This window comes from Solea senegalensis, linkage group LG3 (genome assembly GCF_019176455.1).
Source record: "Solea senegalensis isolate Sse05_10M linkage group LG3, IFAPA_SoseM_1, whole genome shotgun sequence".
Classification (NCBI taxonomy): Eukaryota; Metazoa; Chordata; class Actinopteri; order Pleuronectiformes; family Soleidae; genus Solea; species Solea senegalensis.
The window spans coordinates 15,399,142-15,418,516 of NC_058023.1; the positions used below are offsets into that span (position 1 = coordinate 15,399,142).

Genomic DNA, 19,375 nt, shown 5'->3' on the forward strand with positions numbered 1-19,375 from the left:
CACACTGTATAAGGCACATGGAGTCTCATGTGGATATTCATTTCTGAATAAAGAAAAAAAGAAAACAGAATTACCCATTAAGTTTTAGCTGTACGTGAATAGACATCAATAGAATCTCTCTTGTATTGATATAAATTTACAAATATCTACAAGACATTCATTACAGGTTTTGATGAGCGATTTTGGATCCCTGTGAGATGCAAGATGAAACGCAGTTTATCACTTACATCCCAGAGGAAGAGGAAAGAAAGCAAACAACTGGGATTTTCTTATCTCGAGAGAAAAGAAGGGAATACGTTGAGCAAGACATGAGGCTGCCATTTCTTTTATTCTGGAGGGCAATCCTTGATTTCAACATTGTCTGTTTCTGAGTCGTAACAAGTCTGTTTGGGTACAAACGCACCTCTGGCTCTGTCTTCTTCTCCCTTACGGCTTCTACCTTTAGTGGTCGCGACAGTGGATCATCTGCCTCCGTCTTACCAGTGGACGCTTTTCCATTATACAGTTCTAGCACTACTCAGCTCTACTCAACCCGACTCTACACGGTTTGGTATCAGTCACATCGTTTTCCGTTACTTCATAGTACCTCCTCAGCGTGGGTGGGGTCGTTAAACTGCTATGATGTCATTTTTGTCCTGCACCGATGGACCACGGAGTATTTTTGCGGGACAGCAGCCACGTATGCTCGGGTTTTATTCTTACGTCGGATGTCGCGCTCGTGACTCTTCCAGTGACGACACTCTGATCAATCAGCAGCTGGCAATCTGCTGACGTCACAGTTTAGTGTCGGCTCAGCTCGCTTGGGACCTTGCCAGAGCAGGTACTAAAAAAACACCAGGTACTATCGAGCTAGAACTGTATCATGGAAAAGCCCCACATGTGTCCTTCTCTGTTACACCCACTTTCCTCATGTCCTCCTTCACAACATCCATGCAAAGCTTCTCTGTGGTCTTTCTCTTTTCCTCCTACCCGACAGCTTCATCTTCAACCTCCTTTGTCAAATGTGCTTATTTCTAATCTTGTCCACGCTGGCCACTCCCAATGAAAATCTCAGCATCTTCAGCTCTGCCACCACCAGCGCCACCTCCTGTCCTTCTCTGACAAGTGCAACTGTCTACAAGCTCTGCGGACGGAGGCTGAAAAGGTGTTTTCTCGAGGACACAAGTGTCAAGTCGAACAATGATTAATGCAATCATTAATGAGGATGACTGGATGCAGTTTTAATTCCATCTCCGAGAGTATTCTATGCCAGGTTTTCGCTATGACAGGTATCACTCTATGCAGATGGACAGTGAATGTCCCACTCGAGTGTACTTGACACCTCTTCTGCCCCTTTCTCTGGAGTTGGTATCGAGGCTTTTTCGAGTTCAGGCGCATTATTAGAATCGTGGTCCTGGGTTTGGCAGTACTGACCCCCTACTTCTAAATGATCCGTAGAAGCTTGTGTATTCATGAGCCAGGAAAAGTCTGATTCATTGGGCGGCGCATCCAGCGCCAAAGCCGCCTCCTCTCCCTCCTCCACGGTGCAACCGATCTCTTCATCCTCAATTCCCTCCACCTCATGCCCCGCCTCTTCCACCGGACTACGCTCCTCCTCCATCTCCCCGGCAGCACCGTCTTCCATCGGGGTCACTCGCTCTCCGCCCCTCCTGTCGACTCCATTCCCCTCCACCCCCGCATCTCGCTGCAGACTGCTGAGCAGAGCAGGTGTGTCCTCCCTGCTGACGCCATCTGTGCCAAGGTCGCTGCCAGCGGTGTGGCATTCCCACAGCGATTCATCTGCACTTCTGCTGTCTGACACATCGGGGAGAGGAGAGATGAGACGACCGGTCATCTGAACAGCTCATTTGATCTGTGGTCATTTGGCTACAATGCTTTTACTCTCAAGTCAAGCTCATAGATACAACAGCAACAAGGATGCCTTGTACTGTGGCATCCACAGTATGTATGAAACAACAACAGCGATCTGAAGTGTTTAAAACAGTTACTGCAGTAACAATTCAAGCATGTGTTTATGATGCATAGATAGACCCATACATACAGAATGTAAATCAGCAGCAGAGACCTATCATAAGATGAGGCCACAATAACAGGGTTTATAATCAATATATGGGATAAATATCGCTTCTCCTCTTGTCAACATTTTTGAGAGGGGTAGTGAGGATCTTTAGGTTTGTAGAAGCTGCTTACTGCTGGCAATCTGACTGTTGACATGCTACAAGCTGTGTTTTGAGTAGTGCATCATCACATCTTCAAAAAGCTGGTTTGATACAATACTTGAGAAAAGAATACCTTAAATGTATCCATGCAAAAAAATATATAAGGGGGCAGAAACAGTTTAAAGTAAACTAACTTGGTGTCTTAAACTAATGATGGATTATTTAGTACGTGTTACTATAAAACAACTTTATCTCTATTGTCAAATGTGAAGCAAGATAAATGCTGTTAAGTTCTTTGTTTGTTGATTCTCAGGGGATTTAAAATTTGATCAAATGAAAAAAAGAATCTTTCCTCTTTTAGACCTGCACCACGATGTCAGTATACAAAGTTATTTCAATTACTTATGTGACTGAAGTGCTTCCATGGCAACAGGCTAAATTTAGCAGCAGTGCCCCAGACAACAGGACGCAAGACAAGTGTGACGCCTCGCATCTCGGCAACAGCAACAGCTTAGTTCCGCTTCTTTCTGCCGAAATATGCTCTCACTTTGGGGATCGCTGACCCATATTTGTTGATGTGAAGGCAAAAAAGGTTAAAGACAGCACATAGAGTCCACAACCCCCCACCAATACACACACACACACACACACATGCAAAATGCATGCAGGAAGAAAGCAACATTACTTCAACTTGCATCCATATTTATGGTCCCCCCCACCCCCGAAAAGAGAAGATGGCAGAAGTTTCTGAATGTCAGCGAGCAAGAATTTGGCTTCACATTTCCAAAATGCCATGGCATTTGGGCAGCTTGCACCAATGAGGGGCAGAGTGGAGAGGAGGAGGGAATGCAAAGGACTTGGGTTTAAACATGGAAGGAAGCAAAGAGCGTTTAGCACGCAATGGCTAATTACAGTGGGCGCTCCCATCAACGGGAGCAGAAGCCAGCTACACCCGATTAGACACTCACCTCTGGGAGGCTGCTGCACGATGGGCTGTATGATTGGCTGAGATGTGGCACGTGTCGGTGAAAGCTCTGGTTGGAGGTTTTCATTCAGCATGCTGTTGTTCCGTGTCCCTGTTAAGACCAACACAGAGGAACACACACAAGAATTAGTTTCACGAACAAACAGGAAAAGGAAAAGTTTTCTACAGGTTTGTGCATGTTGGCATGGCATGGATTTAAGCATGTGTATGATTGCTAAAATGCATGTGACCTCTGAGGGCCAGGTCATACTTCCTGCTTCTATATGTGGGCAGAGGCCTTCCCCCCGCAGACAAATCTGCACACACCTCCATTTTGAACGCCACGTGGACTGTACAGGGACACGCTTGAGGTTATATATACCCAACACATATCCAAGTCAGCTTGCAAAAAACAATAATAAGGGGCATTTCATATCAGACAGAGCTGACCCTCATGTGAGTATGAACCACAGAACCACAGATTTGTATGTGGATGCAGAAATAAGCGAGTGCAACTCGGGTAAATTTGGGTAAAATATCTAAAAAAACATCTGTTTAAGTGTAAACTACATTTCCAGGTGTAAACCAGTGTATATCTATATCTAGTTAATGTAGTTAAGTTAATGGCTATTTTAGTCCATACTTTCATCACTTTCTTGTCTAATCATTGCGAGGCTCGTAGTCATAGACTCCTCTCATGCCCCTTCCCTGCTCCACTCTCTCCCTCCCTCCCTCAGGTCTCAGCCCACTTCTAGGCATTTTACATTTGGGGCAGTGTTAGATGCAGGGGAGGGGGATTTCGTTACACTTTAAACTTCCACTTATAGATTGACAACAAGAAGGAGCGCTGTCACATGACACAATTAAATTGTTCACTACTATACACTAATGAAAAGTTGCCAAGTGCGAACAAATCTTAATATTCTTAGAATAGAATACTTTAATAATACTTTTTTTTTTAAATAATTTTAATATTTTTATTTGTTTTGTCCATAAAATGCAGAAAATGTTTATCGATGTTTCTCAAAATAAATAAATTCTGTCATAGAGAAGTAAAGAAACTAGAACATATTCCCATTCAAGAAGCTGAAATCACAGACCTGGTTTGTACTCGAGATGAGCGATACCAATAGTCAGTGGTCAAAATCACTGGATCAGATATCAGACAGATAGAAATGTAAAGACCGATACAAGCCACAAATCCTATATAAATGGAAATATGTCCATAAAAACCAGCAAAAGCATTTTAGCAGACATGTTGTAGGCTGCTTATTTCTAAAATGACTGCATTGGACTAATATTGAATATTGAAAATAATAATATTGAAAATTATGAAACTAGGGAATTCAAATAATTTATTTGATGTAATTATTTTTAATTAATTATAATAATTGTAACTTCTTTTTGAAATCCATAGTGCCTATACACAGCATACAAACAACGTAGGCACTGTGGCTTCCAGTTCCTTATCATCCATCTTCATTAGAGATGGATGCATGCCTCTTAGCCTGACACCATATGTGTACAATAATCCAGACGTCACAGATACACACACACAAAAATTACATGCACAATTTAAGCGTGCAAGTGAGCACATGGGTCTTAGTCTCAGAACAACCCAGTGAATAATCAGAACCTGGGCTGTTTCTCAGACCACACAAGTGTGGGTCACAAAAAGCATGACTGTTCATCCACCACAGTAAAATATCAACTAACAATTATGAGTTTCCAGAGGATGTATCCTAAAAGAAATTGGGTGCTCCCCTGACTTTTCCTCTTAAATCATCATGGAGCACCATATGAGAGAGGCTTCAGGAAGACCTGCAGACTGATGGCTAATAATGAGGTGATAGAGAAGATGCAACCGGGTAAGCAAAGCAGGCCTCGGTTTGAGAGGGGGGCTCTGAGAAGAGCTAATAACATTTATCTAAAGCAATGAGAATTTTCAAGTCAAGATGTGAATGTGGGTATTCAACGGTTCAGTCTGGTACCCGTACCTTGGTGTACCAGAGTAAAATGGTACGGTCTGGTACGCTGATAAGCCTGACCAATGGCTTTACCATTCCAAACCGCAAACATACTGTAGCAAACTCAAGGATTATTCCAAGAAAAAATGTATGTGAAGGTTCACCATCATCCAGGGAGTTTTGTGTTTGAGTTTCCTCGCAGCTTCTTCTGCAGTCATCCAAACACCTGCCACACACAAGTTACCACGATAGCGAATCATGAACTTCACAAACACGGCGACAAAAAGACTTGAGGAAGAGTGCTGTATATGAACGCTATCTATTCGGTAGCTTATGAACCCTGCTAGACTTTCACATGCCTTGTTGCATTTTGTCTTGCATTGATTCTGCAATGGGGGTGGGGCAGTCAAGGGAATAGACTGAGGGAGCTATCAATCAGAACTTTATCTGACTCACTGCATCAATGTGATTGTTATTGTTTTTCACTCTCTCTTCCTCTCTCTCATCCAAAGACAATGTAGTCACCTCTAGTGTTCTCCATCCTATCCTGTTCGCCTTTAATATCCATCAGTCCAACTTCATATCACATCAAGGCCACAGACGCTCAACTCTCTCTCTATATCTCCGTCTCCCTAACTGTGGTGGACAGTGCGGTTGTCAGGCACTCTGGGCCCACTCGCCTACAAATTCCCTAATAACGGCACATTCCCCTAAATGTGTTTGTAATGTGGGCAATCATTTTCAGTAATGGATGCTTGTCAGCTTTATGGCAGTGAGAATGACGGTCTCATGACAGGGCACCTCCATTCAGCCGCAGCCCCTCCACCTCTCAGGCTGGCTCATACGTGACACAACATCTCCCTCCAGTGGGGATAAGAGAGAGCTGTTTTTCAAAGTGGACTGTCTCATCTCCTGACTGTGTTTGGATGCTTGATTTTGGCTGACGGTTGGCGAGGAGATGTTGAAAGACACTATGGGGAAAGTGTATGTTGGAGTATTTACAGGCCTAGACTTGCTTTATGTATACAAATGCATGGATCCAAATAACGAGGTCCACATTTTATAACTTACTTATCAGACCTTGTCTCATTCTCATACTGTAAAACCTTTCTGTTAATCGAATTCAAACTCTCGTCTGTCAACAGACTCTGCAATATCCACACACCAGCCACTTTATTAGGTTCAGGGGACATCTAATAAAGTGACTCCTGCTGTCCCTCATCTGCTTCAGGGTCTTCTGCATACCGTCATGATAAACGACTGGCTATCTGATTTACCGTCATTTTAAACCAGTCTAGCCATTCTCATATGATATTTTATCTTTTTCAGATATCAACAGTTTTTGAAATACGCACAACACATCTGGCACCACCAAAAACCATGTCACGTTCACAAGTTATTTAAATGATCTTTCCACTGCATAGACAGGTTGTATGAACCATGTTGCTGAGTTGTTGCCATGTAATTGGCTGCTAAAAGTTTTGTGTTGAAATCAGTTGTACCTTATCAAGTGGCCGGTGAGTGTATATCAGTCTTTTAAGAGTGATATTTTTGACCGATAGAAAAATCCACACACTTTAAAATGGAGAAACAAACTGGAGGTATGCTGCCTGAACAACGTCACTCTACCAACAACACTCCCAACCTGAAGACTAAAAATTGACAGATCTATTGAACTAAAAGGATCAGTGAATGATATTTAAACTGAATGATTCAGTCGGCGGTATCATGAGCGTGGACACATGAGCGGGTGGTCAATGGAGTCGACCTATTGCAAACGGTGGGCATGAGGTGATGTGTTTTCTGGGCATCTGCCCAGATTTGTCCTGGCATGGCATGACATAGTGGAGGGCATGGATGGGCTAAGTGAGGTAGAAGGAATACATACTCCCAATTCCCACTGATACACGGTAGGTCAAGCCTGAGACGCAGCGAGCGAGAGGGGAGAGAAAGGCATATTGTTAAAAGCAATAAAACCCTATTAATGTGTTTGAAGTCAAAAAGGGGGAAAAAAAAAAACAAAACATTATGTTAATTAGAACAGGGGTTCCCCAAATTTTCAGCCCTCAAATCTAAAACAACAAGACCAGAGATTGCAATATCCAAATATACATTTTGGAATGACTGAGGAAGAACAGTAAGAGAATAGTTACATTTCCTTTAAAACAAGAGATCCAACGGCAATAAAGACTGACATCTGAGAGGCAGAATGGTTTCTTCTAATATTTCTTTACCAGGATCAAAGCATTTAAAGCATGTTAACTGCATTTCCTTTACATTAACTGTATGCTCAGGATCAAACAGAAACACGCAAACATACAGTGTGTTTGCTCATGGTGTGGTTGTGTAAAATGTCAGATTATGGGAAAAGCTTGATAGTAATTTCATTACAGGTGCTATAGTCATTTCATTGACTGTGTTGCTTTCTTAATAATCAATGATTACATGCTGTAATGTATTCAAATAGAAGGTGATGAATGAACAATAGAAACAGTTCATTATCAGGGAACAGATTAAATTAAATGACTAGTTGTTTGTTTTCATACTCACTGAAAGCTCTTTAATGGCAGTCAAATTACTCTGCAATTGTTTAATCTATGTTTATTGGATTATTTAGAGATTGACAAAGCCTTGTTTCTTTTCCACTTGAACTAGAGACACACCTGGAAGACTCCACAATCCTGAAACCTCCAAGGTCTTCAGCTTTCTTTCCAAATCAGCAACTCTGTTTCCAAGGATCCTGCAGACAGAGTAGAAAGGGTCAGGTAGGTCACATGAAGATTGTGAGCCTGTGCCACAACAGTGCAGTGTTTGCCTTGGAGGTGGAGGAGGACTCTTAGAGCAGGAAGTCAAACATTGTAAAGTGTGTGAGGTGGCTGAATTTAAAGGATTAATGTAAAGTCATGTTTCCACCACGTGGAACGGTTTTCTGTGTGTTTCCATTAGGAATAGTACCACAATAAGCCTGAGCCTGACTCAGGGCTTTACCATTCCAAACTGCCGTACCATGATGGATACACAGTAAAAGGTCTGTGAAGATTCTCCATCATTGTATCTTCAGCGGTTTTGTGTTTTACAGTTTCCTGGCAGCTTCCCAGGACTTGATTCCAAATCATACTATACTGTACCAAACCATACCATGATGGAAACACATGGTATCTCAGTACCTGTTGGTGTGCCTCTGGTGCTGAATGATCAGATTCTTCTCATGGATGGTCTCCAGCAGAGCTGTGGCCAGGGACTTGAGATCAGCGATGGACTGAGGAGTGGCCGGCAGGCTGCAGCCCTGCTCTTCCAGGATCATCTCCTGTACTGAACGACAGTGGAAAGAATAAGAATTGAGTTGAAGCAGAAAAGAGAAAGAGAAAATGGAAGGGAATAGAAGAAGAAAATCTTTTTTTTTTTAAATGTCTTCTCCATGGAACCGTGATGTGCCATGGGTATGTGTCATACTAACCTATAATAAAACATTCATAAATTGTACTAAATAGATGAAAATAGAATAAAAGTGAGAAGAGGGTAACATCACAAGAGACGGGAAAAAACAGCGTGACTAGAGCAAAACAGAGAGAGAGTTAGAAACAGCTGTCTACGAGGTGACACTCTCCTAAGTTTAACTCCAGAGCCCACTGTGCTGCTTCTGCCAGAAACTGTCAGTCATCATGGCAGGCTCATTTCCCTGCCAGTGGCTCTCTCTACCACTCAGAATACAATTAGTATCCCAGCTGGTGTCCGCTGGTGGCTCGAAGGATCGGCAGAAAATGTAAATAAATAATAAAAAAATGGATTCATTAAATAATACAATGATTTATTGCGAGACACAAAGGTGCTTTTAGAAAGTGGCCATTTATCTGATTAAAAACTGTCAAACAGAAGTGATGGGCAACAGTTTATACAGTTTCCACATCAGCTGCTCTGGCTCCTGTGCATGTCTGCGTTTCAGCTGAGCAGGACAGTGTGTGTGTGTGTGTGTTTTCACCTTGTTTGGCTGACAGGACTCCAGTGAGGGGACTGCTGTTTGATTTCCCATATGTGCTGGAGTTCTTCCTCCTCTCAAGTGCTGTCTGTGGGGAGAAACCCCCCCCAAAAAACGCCATGTTTGATGAGTACTCAAACATTAAATTTAAGCATACAAAGAAATAAAAATTTGGACTTGACACATTTACATTTTTAAAGGTCCAGTGTGAATCACTTAGGAGTATTTATTGGCAGAAATTGAACATACAACCAATAAGTATGTTTGAACATGTGGGTAATTGCTTTAAAATAAATATTTGGTTTTCGTAATAGGACAAATTAGCAACCATAGTTTCCTAATGCACATGGGTGAGGGAGAGGTGAGCGAAGGAGGTAGACGTCAGTAATTCTTACGGACTGGGCCTTTAAAAGACATGCATCATCTATTCTGTACCTTATACTTCATGATGTTTGATTTCAAGAGATTGACCTCCTCTTGCAGTTGGCTGAAACGCTCGTGCAAATACCTGCAGAAACAATGAAGACATTCACAAATGACAAAGTCAATTACATGTAAGACACCACTCCCCAAAGAGAGTGAGAGAGTGAGAGAGGGAGAGAGAGAGAGAGAGATTTTATTCATACAACACAGATAAAATAAAGTGCTCGTACTTGGTGCAAGAAAGAGATGGATAATGAAAGGACAGCAATTTTGAAAAGACTCTAGGTCACCAAAATGTAAATCAAACCTGAACTCTAACCAGAGTCTGGCTCTGAGGTTCACAATAAACACTGCTCTTCCTGCCTATCTATTTTTCAGACAGCTTTTTTCCCCCGGCTCACATATAATGCCATTTTTGCTTAACCTGAAAGGTTATTTAGAAGTTGCCAATTGTCTTTGTGAAGTTTTTCATAGCCCGTTCCCATTATAAAAACCTTCTCAGTAAAAAACTAAGTTAAAGAGTCTAAAAATCCAATGTCAAGTGTCTTTTGTTTTTACCTGTAGTGTAGGTAAATGTTAACGCTCAATTACACGACTAAAACCTACTAATAAAATGTGTCTAATAAGAATAACTAATACAACGAGAGATACTTACTAATATTTGATGTGGGAAATTTGTCATGTATTAGTGTGTGGTTTAATTGTGCTTATTAAACTAAAGAAAGCCCATTACTGATTGAAAGACTGTTATTTCCCTTCTCACCAGTTTTTTCGCAACAATACTAACTATTATACAAAATACAGAGACAATACATAGACAACTATGAACGTAATATAATATAATTTTATTTAAAATCCCTGAACCTACCATAAATTGGAAGCAGTCACACTTTGCACATGTGCAGAATAAATTGGTCTATAAAAACTCCTACAGCTCAAAGAAAACACGTTTGGGTGGATCAGGCTTGATATTTCCCGCTGTGTCCCACTCACTTGTTTTCCATGCAGAGGGCGTCCACATCAATGATGCGTGCCACGTTGTTGCCCAAGATATGGTTAAGCTCCACGTTGAGTCGATCAGCCTTCTCCCTGAACACGTCGCGCTCCGCCTTCACATCCTGCAGCTCGTCTGACAGAGCCTTCACGTTGTGCTGCATCTCCTCCATCTAGAAAAAATGTCAGACAAGTAAAAAAAAAAGGTTTTAGGGAGGGTTTCTCAATCCTGGTCCTGGAGACCCACTGCCGGCATGTTTTAGAGGTTTCCTTGCTCCAACACACCTGATTCAAATAAATGGGTCATCATCAGACTTCTGCAGTGCTTGCTGAAGAGCTGACCATTCCAATCAGGTGTGTTGGAGCAGGGAAACATTGAATGAAGCCCTGGTTAAAGGCCGCACCAAACTGGAGGGTAATTGGCCAGACTTTTGACAATCGTGAGTGCCTTCTGATTTGAGGCTGGTTTAAACAGATTATCTGGCCAAATTGTCCTGTAGTGTGACCGGTTAACAGACTGGATTTTAATGTGACACATCAGAGTCTTGGGCCACACGGTTGATGTAGTGGTTAGCACCCTTGCCTTTACAGAAAGAAGACCTGGGTTCGAACCCAAGTTGGAACAAGGGTCTTTCTGCATGGAGTTTGCATGTTCTCCCCAAGGGTTTTTGTGGGTTTTCTCTGGGTTTCTGTCATGGGTGGAGCCAACCGAGCTCCACCCTGACTGTACCATACCATTTTACTCTGGTACCCCTAGGGTAGTGTGCCAAAGAATGGAACGGTTGGGCCTGGTAATTTAAGCTCTTTTCCTAATGGAAACACAACAAATACGTACCGTACTGTACTGAACCGTAAAAAGAAAGGAATTTATGATGAACCAGTGAAGCAGCTTTTGCAGTAAATTTCAAGGTTAATTTTGACAGAATACTTCAAAGAATGCTGGAGCTTTAGGAACTCAATTCAGGAACTATAAACCAGTGTTCTCTTGTTAATGTTTAAATATGTTCACGTTATAGTAGCTATGAAGTATGGGTTTGAGCAGTGAGCAACAATTAGGTACTACTCTGACACTGCTGCACCCACTGCTACACTTTACATATCTTCAAATGAGCTGAGCAGGTGTGCGGCAATGTCAGGAGTTTGGAAAAACATAGATAAGCGATGATGACAAAATTAGAGCGGACTGTAACTTGTGCTTTGCTAGACTGTAAAGAGGAGGAGGAGAAAAGTAGCACAACAGTAATTTAAAGTAGTTTTATGGAAACATCTGAAGAACCAACACAGGACACAACCAAGGATTTGACACTAAATATTAAGTGCTATTATTTCAGTCTGTTCCCATACTTCCCATAGAAAAATGTGTTGTTGAACATAGCTGGATGTAAATTAAAGTTGAAACACTGAGGTCTTTTGATGTCAAACTCAAATCTTTACAGTAAAAATTAAGGAATAGCTCTCACTCTTCCAATACCTTTGAAATGTTTAAACAGCAGCAATAGTAACAGATGAATTTTGTTCACAGCTTAAGGGAAGGCAAAAGAAATTTGTTTTCAAAATTATATTTTGCTATCCTGGTATTAACTACTCAAATTTAAGAAATCAAACTTGTACTCATCATCTTCTTCAGCACTTTCTCAAGAAGATGACGTGACCAAAAATCTGAAACTATACAACAACAACAACAATAATAATAGTAATAATAATAATAATAACAATAACAATAAAAAGATAAATGTATTAACCTGCAGTCCTGCTCGCTCGAGCTGAAGAACCAAATCCTCACGTTCATGGGCAGGAAAGTGGCGCGTTCCCACTTCCTCATCCCCCAGCCTTTGTCGAGTAATGGTCATCCTCAGAAGCTGGAAAGAAAACAGGGGGACAAATGAGTGAATGATATTTAAAAATGTTGTGAGTTATGTTAATAAGTTAATAAAAAGAGAAATCCTGCACTTTTAACTTTTCACGAATGTTTTGTTTTCTTTATTTAGACTGACATCGTGATGTATCGCTATATGATTGTCTAAACAATATATTGATTATCACAGAATCGTTGTATCGAGATATTATTGGTATCGTGGACCATGTGAGTTCATGCGATCGCTACATGCAGGACTACAGTCGTGAGTAGGGAAGGGACCGGTTGCCCAATGCTCAAACCTGGGGAGAAAGTAGGGAAGAGCCAGGGAAGGGTGACATTGAGTGAGAACCACCAGGAGAGGAGAACTGGCTCTAACGGTTTTAGCACTACTCGGCTCGACTCGGTTTTTTTTGCTCTTCCATTAGGGATAGTACCTGGTGTTTTTTTGGTACCTGCTCTGGCGAGGTTCCAATCGACCTGAGTCTATACTAAAATGTGACTGCCGTCCACTGACTGGTAGAGAGTGTCATCATTTCGACAGAGGAGTCTGGTGTATTTAGCAACAGCACTGCCAAAAAACCAGTGATCGTGTGTCGAATCACAACCGTTCAGCCATATTTCAGCTCAGTGACTGTGGCAGACGGAACTGATTCTACTGATTTAGTACACCAAAAAAAACTGCTTTGCTCGTCACTAGTTTGTGCGTCGCATATAAGACAACCTCACGGCAGTTTCGTGCAGCTGGGTTATGATAATCCTGCCCACATTGAGGAGGTGCTATGAAGTAATGGAAAACAATGTGCCTAATACCAAACCGAATAGGGTAAAGCCGAGTAGTACTACAACTGTATAATGGAAAAGCACCATATGAGCAAGACGATGTAACGATATTGTCTCATTCTGCATCTTGTATAAAAAAATGTTTTACCTTAAAAAGTCTATATATATCTCCCTGCCCTATGTGGTGCTACTGCTAACCTCACCTTGTTATCCCCCTGGGCCTCCGTAAGCCTCTGTGTGAGCTCCTTCACCTCCTCAGCTAGCAGTTTCGCTCGTTCCCTCGAGTCTCTCAACAGCTGAGCCAAGTTCACCTAAGTGAAAGGACATGAGATATGAATGCACAGAGACGGAGGCAGCTAATGACAGATTCCTATTTTTTACATTTATTTTTTTAATGTGATAAGACTTCATGATGCAGATACATCAGAAACCCATTACATCAAAAATAATAATAATAATAATAATAATAATAGTACATTTAATTTAAAAGCGCCTTTCAGGTCACTCAAGGACACTTTACAACACGATAAAATTAAAAATCACACAATTTTAAAAAAAAGGAGCACATAAAATCAACACTATAACTTAAGGGAAGTGGTGGTGATAGTGGGGGGGTTAGAGGGAGTAGGCGGTCCGGAACAGGTGAGTTTTCAGTTGTGATTTAAAGAGGTGGAGAGAGTCGCAGTTACGGAGGTCAGGTGGTAGTGAGTTCCAGAGCTGGGGAGCAGAGTGGCTGAAGGCTCTGCCCCCCATAGTGCTGAGGCGGGCAGGGGGCACAGAGAGTTGGATGGAGGAGGAGGATCTGAGGGAACGAGTGGGGATGATGATGTGCAGGAGATCAGACAGATTCAAACAGACAGACAAAATAACACACAGATGAAGAACTGTTGACATTAACTTTGTGAATGTTAACGGGTTGTGCATCATCAAACACACCATGCAAGCCTGTAGTACTATAACACACAATAATCTTTATACAAGAAGTATCTTGGCCAAAAATAAATACATGAATAAATATACAAATAAATTAAAGTCTAGATTTATTTTGAAAAAAATAAGATATTTACACACTTTTCATGGGACTCAAGGTTACATTCCACAAAACATGCACTAACAGTCTGAATATACAGTCTGAGTGCCAAGATAGATAGATACTTTATTGATCCCGAAGGAAATTCAAGGCTAAGGCTAAGGCAAGGCTAAGAACATAATTCAACATAAACAAAATAAAACATCATCCCAATTTTTTAAGATAAAGATTAACAATTGACATTTTATAGAAGTAATTGGTAGATTTTTAAGACAACAAAATCTTATATAAGTATCATCAGAACTAGGGATGCACCGATTATTTCCGCCGATACCTATATCCGATATTAATATTGCTGCTATGGCCGATAACCGATATCTACCGATATCGATATATGTTTATAAAAAAAGTTTCTGAGATGATAAAAGTTTGTACAGAATGAAAATCACGCAAGCTCAATTTTTGAATGTCTTCCTTTATTTTCAAAACATGTTTTACCTCCAAATAACAAGGTCACATAAGACACAAGTAACCAACTACAAGTAAAGGTTTTTAGAAACCTTTACCACTTAGCAAGTGTGTAACTAAATTAAAGTACAGTTTAACTCCCTCAACTCACTAAACTCCTGTGAGAAAGTTTGGATCATAAATTACAAACATGAACATAAATAAAAATAATACCCTGCCAAAGTTACTGTAACCGAGATAAGGGCGTCTATACTGGGTACGTAAATAAAGTCAACAACCCTTCCTTCTGGCAACAACAACCGCGCCACTTCCCTTCACAATAAAACTACACAACAAATATGAGAAACAATACCTGACAAGCTCTACTAAGAGCTGCCATAATAATAAAAAAACATGTTAAAATACTTTATCAAACTTGCCAGTATTCATGGCAACCAGATATTTATTCAATTGCAAAACATCGGAAAAGTAGCGCCGACTTGGCAGGTTGTTGCGGGGTTCAATATGCGCTATCAACCGTCGGAACCCTCGGCTGGTCGTCAAGAGCAATCATTTCCATTACCTTGATCGTTATTGCCCTGGCGAATGTCTTCCTTTGGTCGAGTCCCAGCTGCGCTGCTTTCTTTTTGTCTGCCGCTAATGTTACTAGCGTTAGCTTCCTGCCGTTGTTTGTGTACTTCAGGGTGGCGGTTTTTCAAATGACATAATCAAATTTGTAGTATTGAATGACTTGACGCGGAACCCTCCTCGCATTACCTCGACTTTGCAAGTGTTGCATAATGCTTTTCACGTATCTTCTATTGACACCCTGAAAAATCGCCCACACCGCTGACATTATCTCTCCTCAACACACACAAACACACATCTTGTGCTGCGCTTGCGTCACTGACGCTGTCATATGCCCAAACAAATGCCGCATGGTCTCCCCTTCCCGACACACATACACAAACAGCAATTAGACGGGTATAAACATCGGTTGTTAAAATCGGCGCAGTTTTACTCATTGAACCGATGCCGATATGTTAAAAAATGACGAACATCGGCCGATAACAATATTAATGCGGATATATCGTGCATCCCTAATCAGAACCAAGAACCCCAGTCTAAACCACAGGTAGAATATTGCTTCAATGCAGATTTGTTATTTATTTACATTTTATTAACTAACCAACTCTTGACGATTCTTAATTTAGGTCCCAGTTTGCTTACCATGACAGTGTCACTTAAAAATAATAAGTAAGTATTTAGAAGTTGGACTGCAACAAGGAATCAATTATAAACCGATTGCTAAATTAAACTCATTTAATAATCGATTAATACATTTTAATGTTTTTTTTACATAATTCACACAGATTTTTGAGCTTCTTAAAAGTGAGCATTTTGTGGTTTATTTGCTTAATATTAACAAAGGAATTAATCAAACAGAATAATTTTGGTCTGTGGACAAAACAGACCAAAGGATTACTCGATTCATCAAGAAAGTGATCAAGGGATTAATGGATGATGAAAATAATGTGAATTGCAGCCGTACTTCTAGTGCCGCTTTACCATTATACAATTCTAGCACAACTTGAATCTACTCAGTTTGGGTATCAGGCCCATTGTTTTCCATTACTTCATAGTACCTCCTCAACATGGGTGGGGTCGTCATAGCCCGGCTGCACGAAACTACCATGACGTTGTTTTATTCGTGACACAAAAACACAAATGCCAATACATTTTTGCGGACAGCAGCCATGTATGATCACTGTACCGCTCTTGCTGGTTTTTATAAATGGCAGGTTTGATTTGTGTGTCGGACGTCGCACTCATGACTCATGACCAGTGACAACACTCTCTGCCAATCAGTGGCCGGCAGTCTGTTGACGTCTCATTTTAATATTGGCTCAGCTCGGTTGGAACCAGGTACCAAAAAAAGCACCAGGTACTATCTCTAACGGAAAAGCAAAAAAACGAGTAGACCATAGTCGGGTCGAGCCGAGTAGTGACAGAACTGTGTAAAAGCTCCATAACACTTGTCAGTGAAATCAACTTACTTGAGTGCGTTTTTCTGGCGGCAAAGAGGGATCACCATCCTGAAATATTAAAAGAATGATAGACATTAAAATACCAAATATTCTATTATGCCTGTAATAAAGTGATACACTACGGCGGACATGGACTCACAATAAGCTCTCTGTACTTCTTCTTGAGACCCTGGTGGCGCTCCCGCAGCTGGTTGGCCATCAGCTTGTACTGGTCTCTCTCCTGCTGACAGGTATCCAGCTCTTTGGACAGAATGAGCAGAGCCTCTTTCTTACTCTCCAGTTTACGCTTGCACACCAGGAACTACCACAAAGACCGCATGCAAGAACAGAACACACAGCAGTGGTATATTCAGATATATTATGCAAAGATGCGGGTCATTATAGCTCATGTAGCAGCTTGTTGTCCTCATATACCGTCCATCTAGGGTTGGGCGATATAGGGGGAATTTTTGAATTATTCGATTTCCATAAATATCACAATATAAATCAAATCAATATTTCTGACAAGCTTAAAGGTAAGGCTGATCAATATGGCTCATAAATAATATCTCTATTTTTAGCAGCTTTATATCCCGATATACATTTTAGATATATGTGGATTTTCCTTTGAGATGTTTGTGCTTCTCAAAGTGAAAATACACTGTAAATACACTCTACAATATATTTTCTACTGTTTACGATCTGTGTTACATGCTTAAAATATAGTTGTTACCTTTTATTTCAGATAATACCAGGTTTATTTCTTAATGGTTTTTTAATGTAAAATGGGAAGGATATTTACGTGTGCTTGAAACAATGAAATTAGCTATAAATTATACGATAAGCAATTATCTGATAAATCAATTACTAAATTAGTAGTCAAATACTTTGTTAATCGAGTAATAAAACAAACTCCCTGATTTTTCAGCTTCTTAAATGTGAATATTCTCTGGTTTCTTTGCTGTTTGTGAAAAAAACACAACATTTGAGAACATTTTCTGACATTTTATGGATCAAATAAGCACTCGATTTATTGTGAAAATAATCATCATTTGCAGCTATAAATATTTAAAACTATAAATATGGTCAAGTAATTAGGCTTATTTACTTTTTATATATAATTTTGTCGATTCCATGTCTTTTTTTTTAAATCTACACATATATTTATTTAATTTATAATAAATAGTGTAAATCATAAATGTATTCAACCTAATCAATATGATGTTTATCAATACAACAGCCTTTAAAACCAAGAAACGTCATCACAGATTCTTGTATCATGATATGACGATATCCAAAATCTAACAGCATATCTTGTCTCATGTCACAATATAGATATAATATCCATGTATAACATCCAGCTTTCATGAAATCTGCTGTATCATCCTGCTTGCCTTGTTCCTACAGGCCCTATTTCTGTGATGGAAATGGCCAAATGAATTGACTGTACTGGCAACAACCCAGACCAGTTCTCCTACAGGAGGGAAAAACACACCACAGTCTGCAGTCGAATGTTTAAAGTGCAGCTAAGAACAAAGTAAACGTGGACAGCCGTCAGACCGGCTCTTAACCAAATTGAACAGCAGCAAGAGAAAAGGTCTCAGATAAGGTTAGTAGGTTAGGGTTAGAGCTGAACCTGGTGACTTTTGAGAATGACAATGAAAACGCACAATGTTAAAAAAGAAAACTGTTTCTAAAAGCAAAGCAGCTTCATTAACTTGTCATGTCTTTTTATGTATTATTTGAATAAGTAAAGATGATTTACACCTAAGCAGGTAGACAGCAGTTAGTTTCACTGTCTAGTTTTCACATTCTTATTGATGTCAGGTATCGCGTATATCAATACCATAATCAATCCCTTCATTTTTAAAATGAAAGAAAATGAATATATGAAACATGATATATTTAAGCAAAAGGAATTATGACCAGTCAGAATTAAATTGGCTGTGTGCATATATACATATTTAACCAGTTTAAAATATTTCAAATTTAATCCTCCTGACTAATAAAGGGAATTGGAGATATCTTGAAATGATCTCATAACCTGAGATTATTATTTTGACAAGGAAGAAATGGATTACATGTCACATTTAGTTTCCCACAGGTGGGTAAATCCCTCACATACAGCACCATATGGATTTGGCCAGCAGCCTTTACTAAAAGAGCCGGATGCTATCGGCCTGACAGGGTAGCATGCTAGGTTACTCACTCAATAAACTATCGTCTCTTGCTAAACATAACACAGGAGAGTTCCCGTTGGATGTTCAACAGCTCGGAAAATGAAGCCACATAACTGGAGGTGGTTCCATATGGAGCAGCAGGGGAGCGTCCTCTGCAGCACCTGTAAACGGCATTCGCCACACACTCACCTCGCTGACCAGCCCCTGCCAGTCACTTTCACTCCTCTTGGAAGACTGCATTGTATAGTATTTTATAATTTCGTGCACACTAACGAGTAGGTGCTGCAGGTCGTCTTTCCTGTGCCTGTGTCCGGGCTGCCGCCTCGCTTCCTTCCCCCCGTTTGTTTATCCTTCGACGTCACTTTCTCGTGGCACTCCTGTCAAGTCTCGCGGAATGAGACGAGCAAAGAAAACTTCCCGTACAAAAATAAAGCAAACGCCACTTTTCGAAGACAGCGACGTATACTTACAGTTCTTCTGAGCATTGAAGCAACTTAAACAGCAGGTAAACTTCAAATAAAATGATTTGAAAGTATACAGAGGAAAATTAGAGAACGAAAGAAATAAAGAG

The 19,375-nt window shown here is 40.5% G+C and overlaps 1 protein-coding gene across 3 annotated transcripts; it reads right to left on the reverse strand.

Moving 5' to 3' along the window:
• Nucleotides 1-293: 293 nt before the first annotated feature.
• Nucleotides 294-19,253, reverse strand: ccdc149a (coiled-coil domain containing 149a). 3 transcript variants are annotated; one of them, XM_044020549.1, is made up of 13 exons: nucleotides 18,994-19,253; nucleotides 16,785-16,946; nucleotides 16,655-16,693; nucleotides 13,324-13,431; nucleotides 12,225-12,341; nucleotides 10,483-10,655; nucleotides 9,502-9,574; nucleotides 9,070-9,154; nucleotides 8,258-8,402; nucleotides 7,754-7,830; nucleotides 6,979-7,011; nucleotides 3,128-3,235; nucleotides 294-1,794 (listed from the first exon to the last, which is right to left on the reverse strand). In XM_044020549.1, the coding sequence occupies exons 1-13, from the start codon at nucleotides 19,042-19,044 to the stop codon at nucleotides 1,277-1,279; spliced, it is 1,689 nt and encodes a 562-aa protein (XP_043876484.1). In that variant the 5' UTR covers nucleotides 19,045-19,253; the 3' UTR covers nucleotides 294-1,276. The 3 variants fall into 3 exon arrangements, with proteins under 3 accessions (XP_043876484.1, XP_043876486.1, XP_043876485.1); XM_044020551.1 differs by having other exon boundaries at nucleotides 16,785-16,885; nucleotides 18,994-19,056; XM_044020550.1 differs by lacking the exon at nucleotides 6,979-7,011 and having other exon boundaries at nucleotides 18,994-19,250.
• Between the last annotated feature and the right edge of the window lie 122 nt (nucleotides 19,254-19,375).

Excerpts from the sequence above, each read along its gene's own strand:
- ccdc149a (XM_044020549.1), bottom strand. The coding sequence starts at position 19,044 with ATGCAGTCTTCCAAGAGGAGTGAAAGTGACTGGCAGGGGCTGGTCAGC. Across the intron at positions 13,432-16,654 it reads CGCCAGAAAAACGCACTCAA|GTGAACTTGGCTCAGCTGTT; the intron begins GTAAGTTGATTT and ends CCTTTCACTTAG. Across the intron at positions 3,236-6,978 it reads TGTATCAGTGGGAATTGGGA|GGACACGGAACAACAGCATG; the intron begins GTATGTATTCCT and ends TGGTCTTAACAG.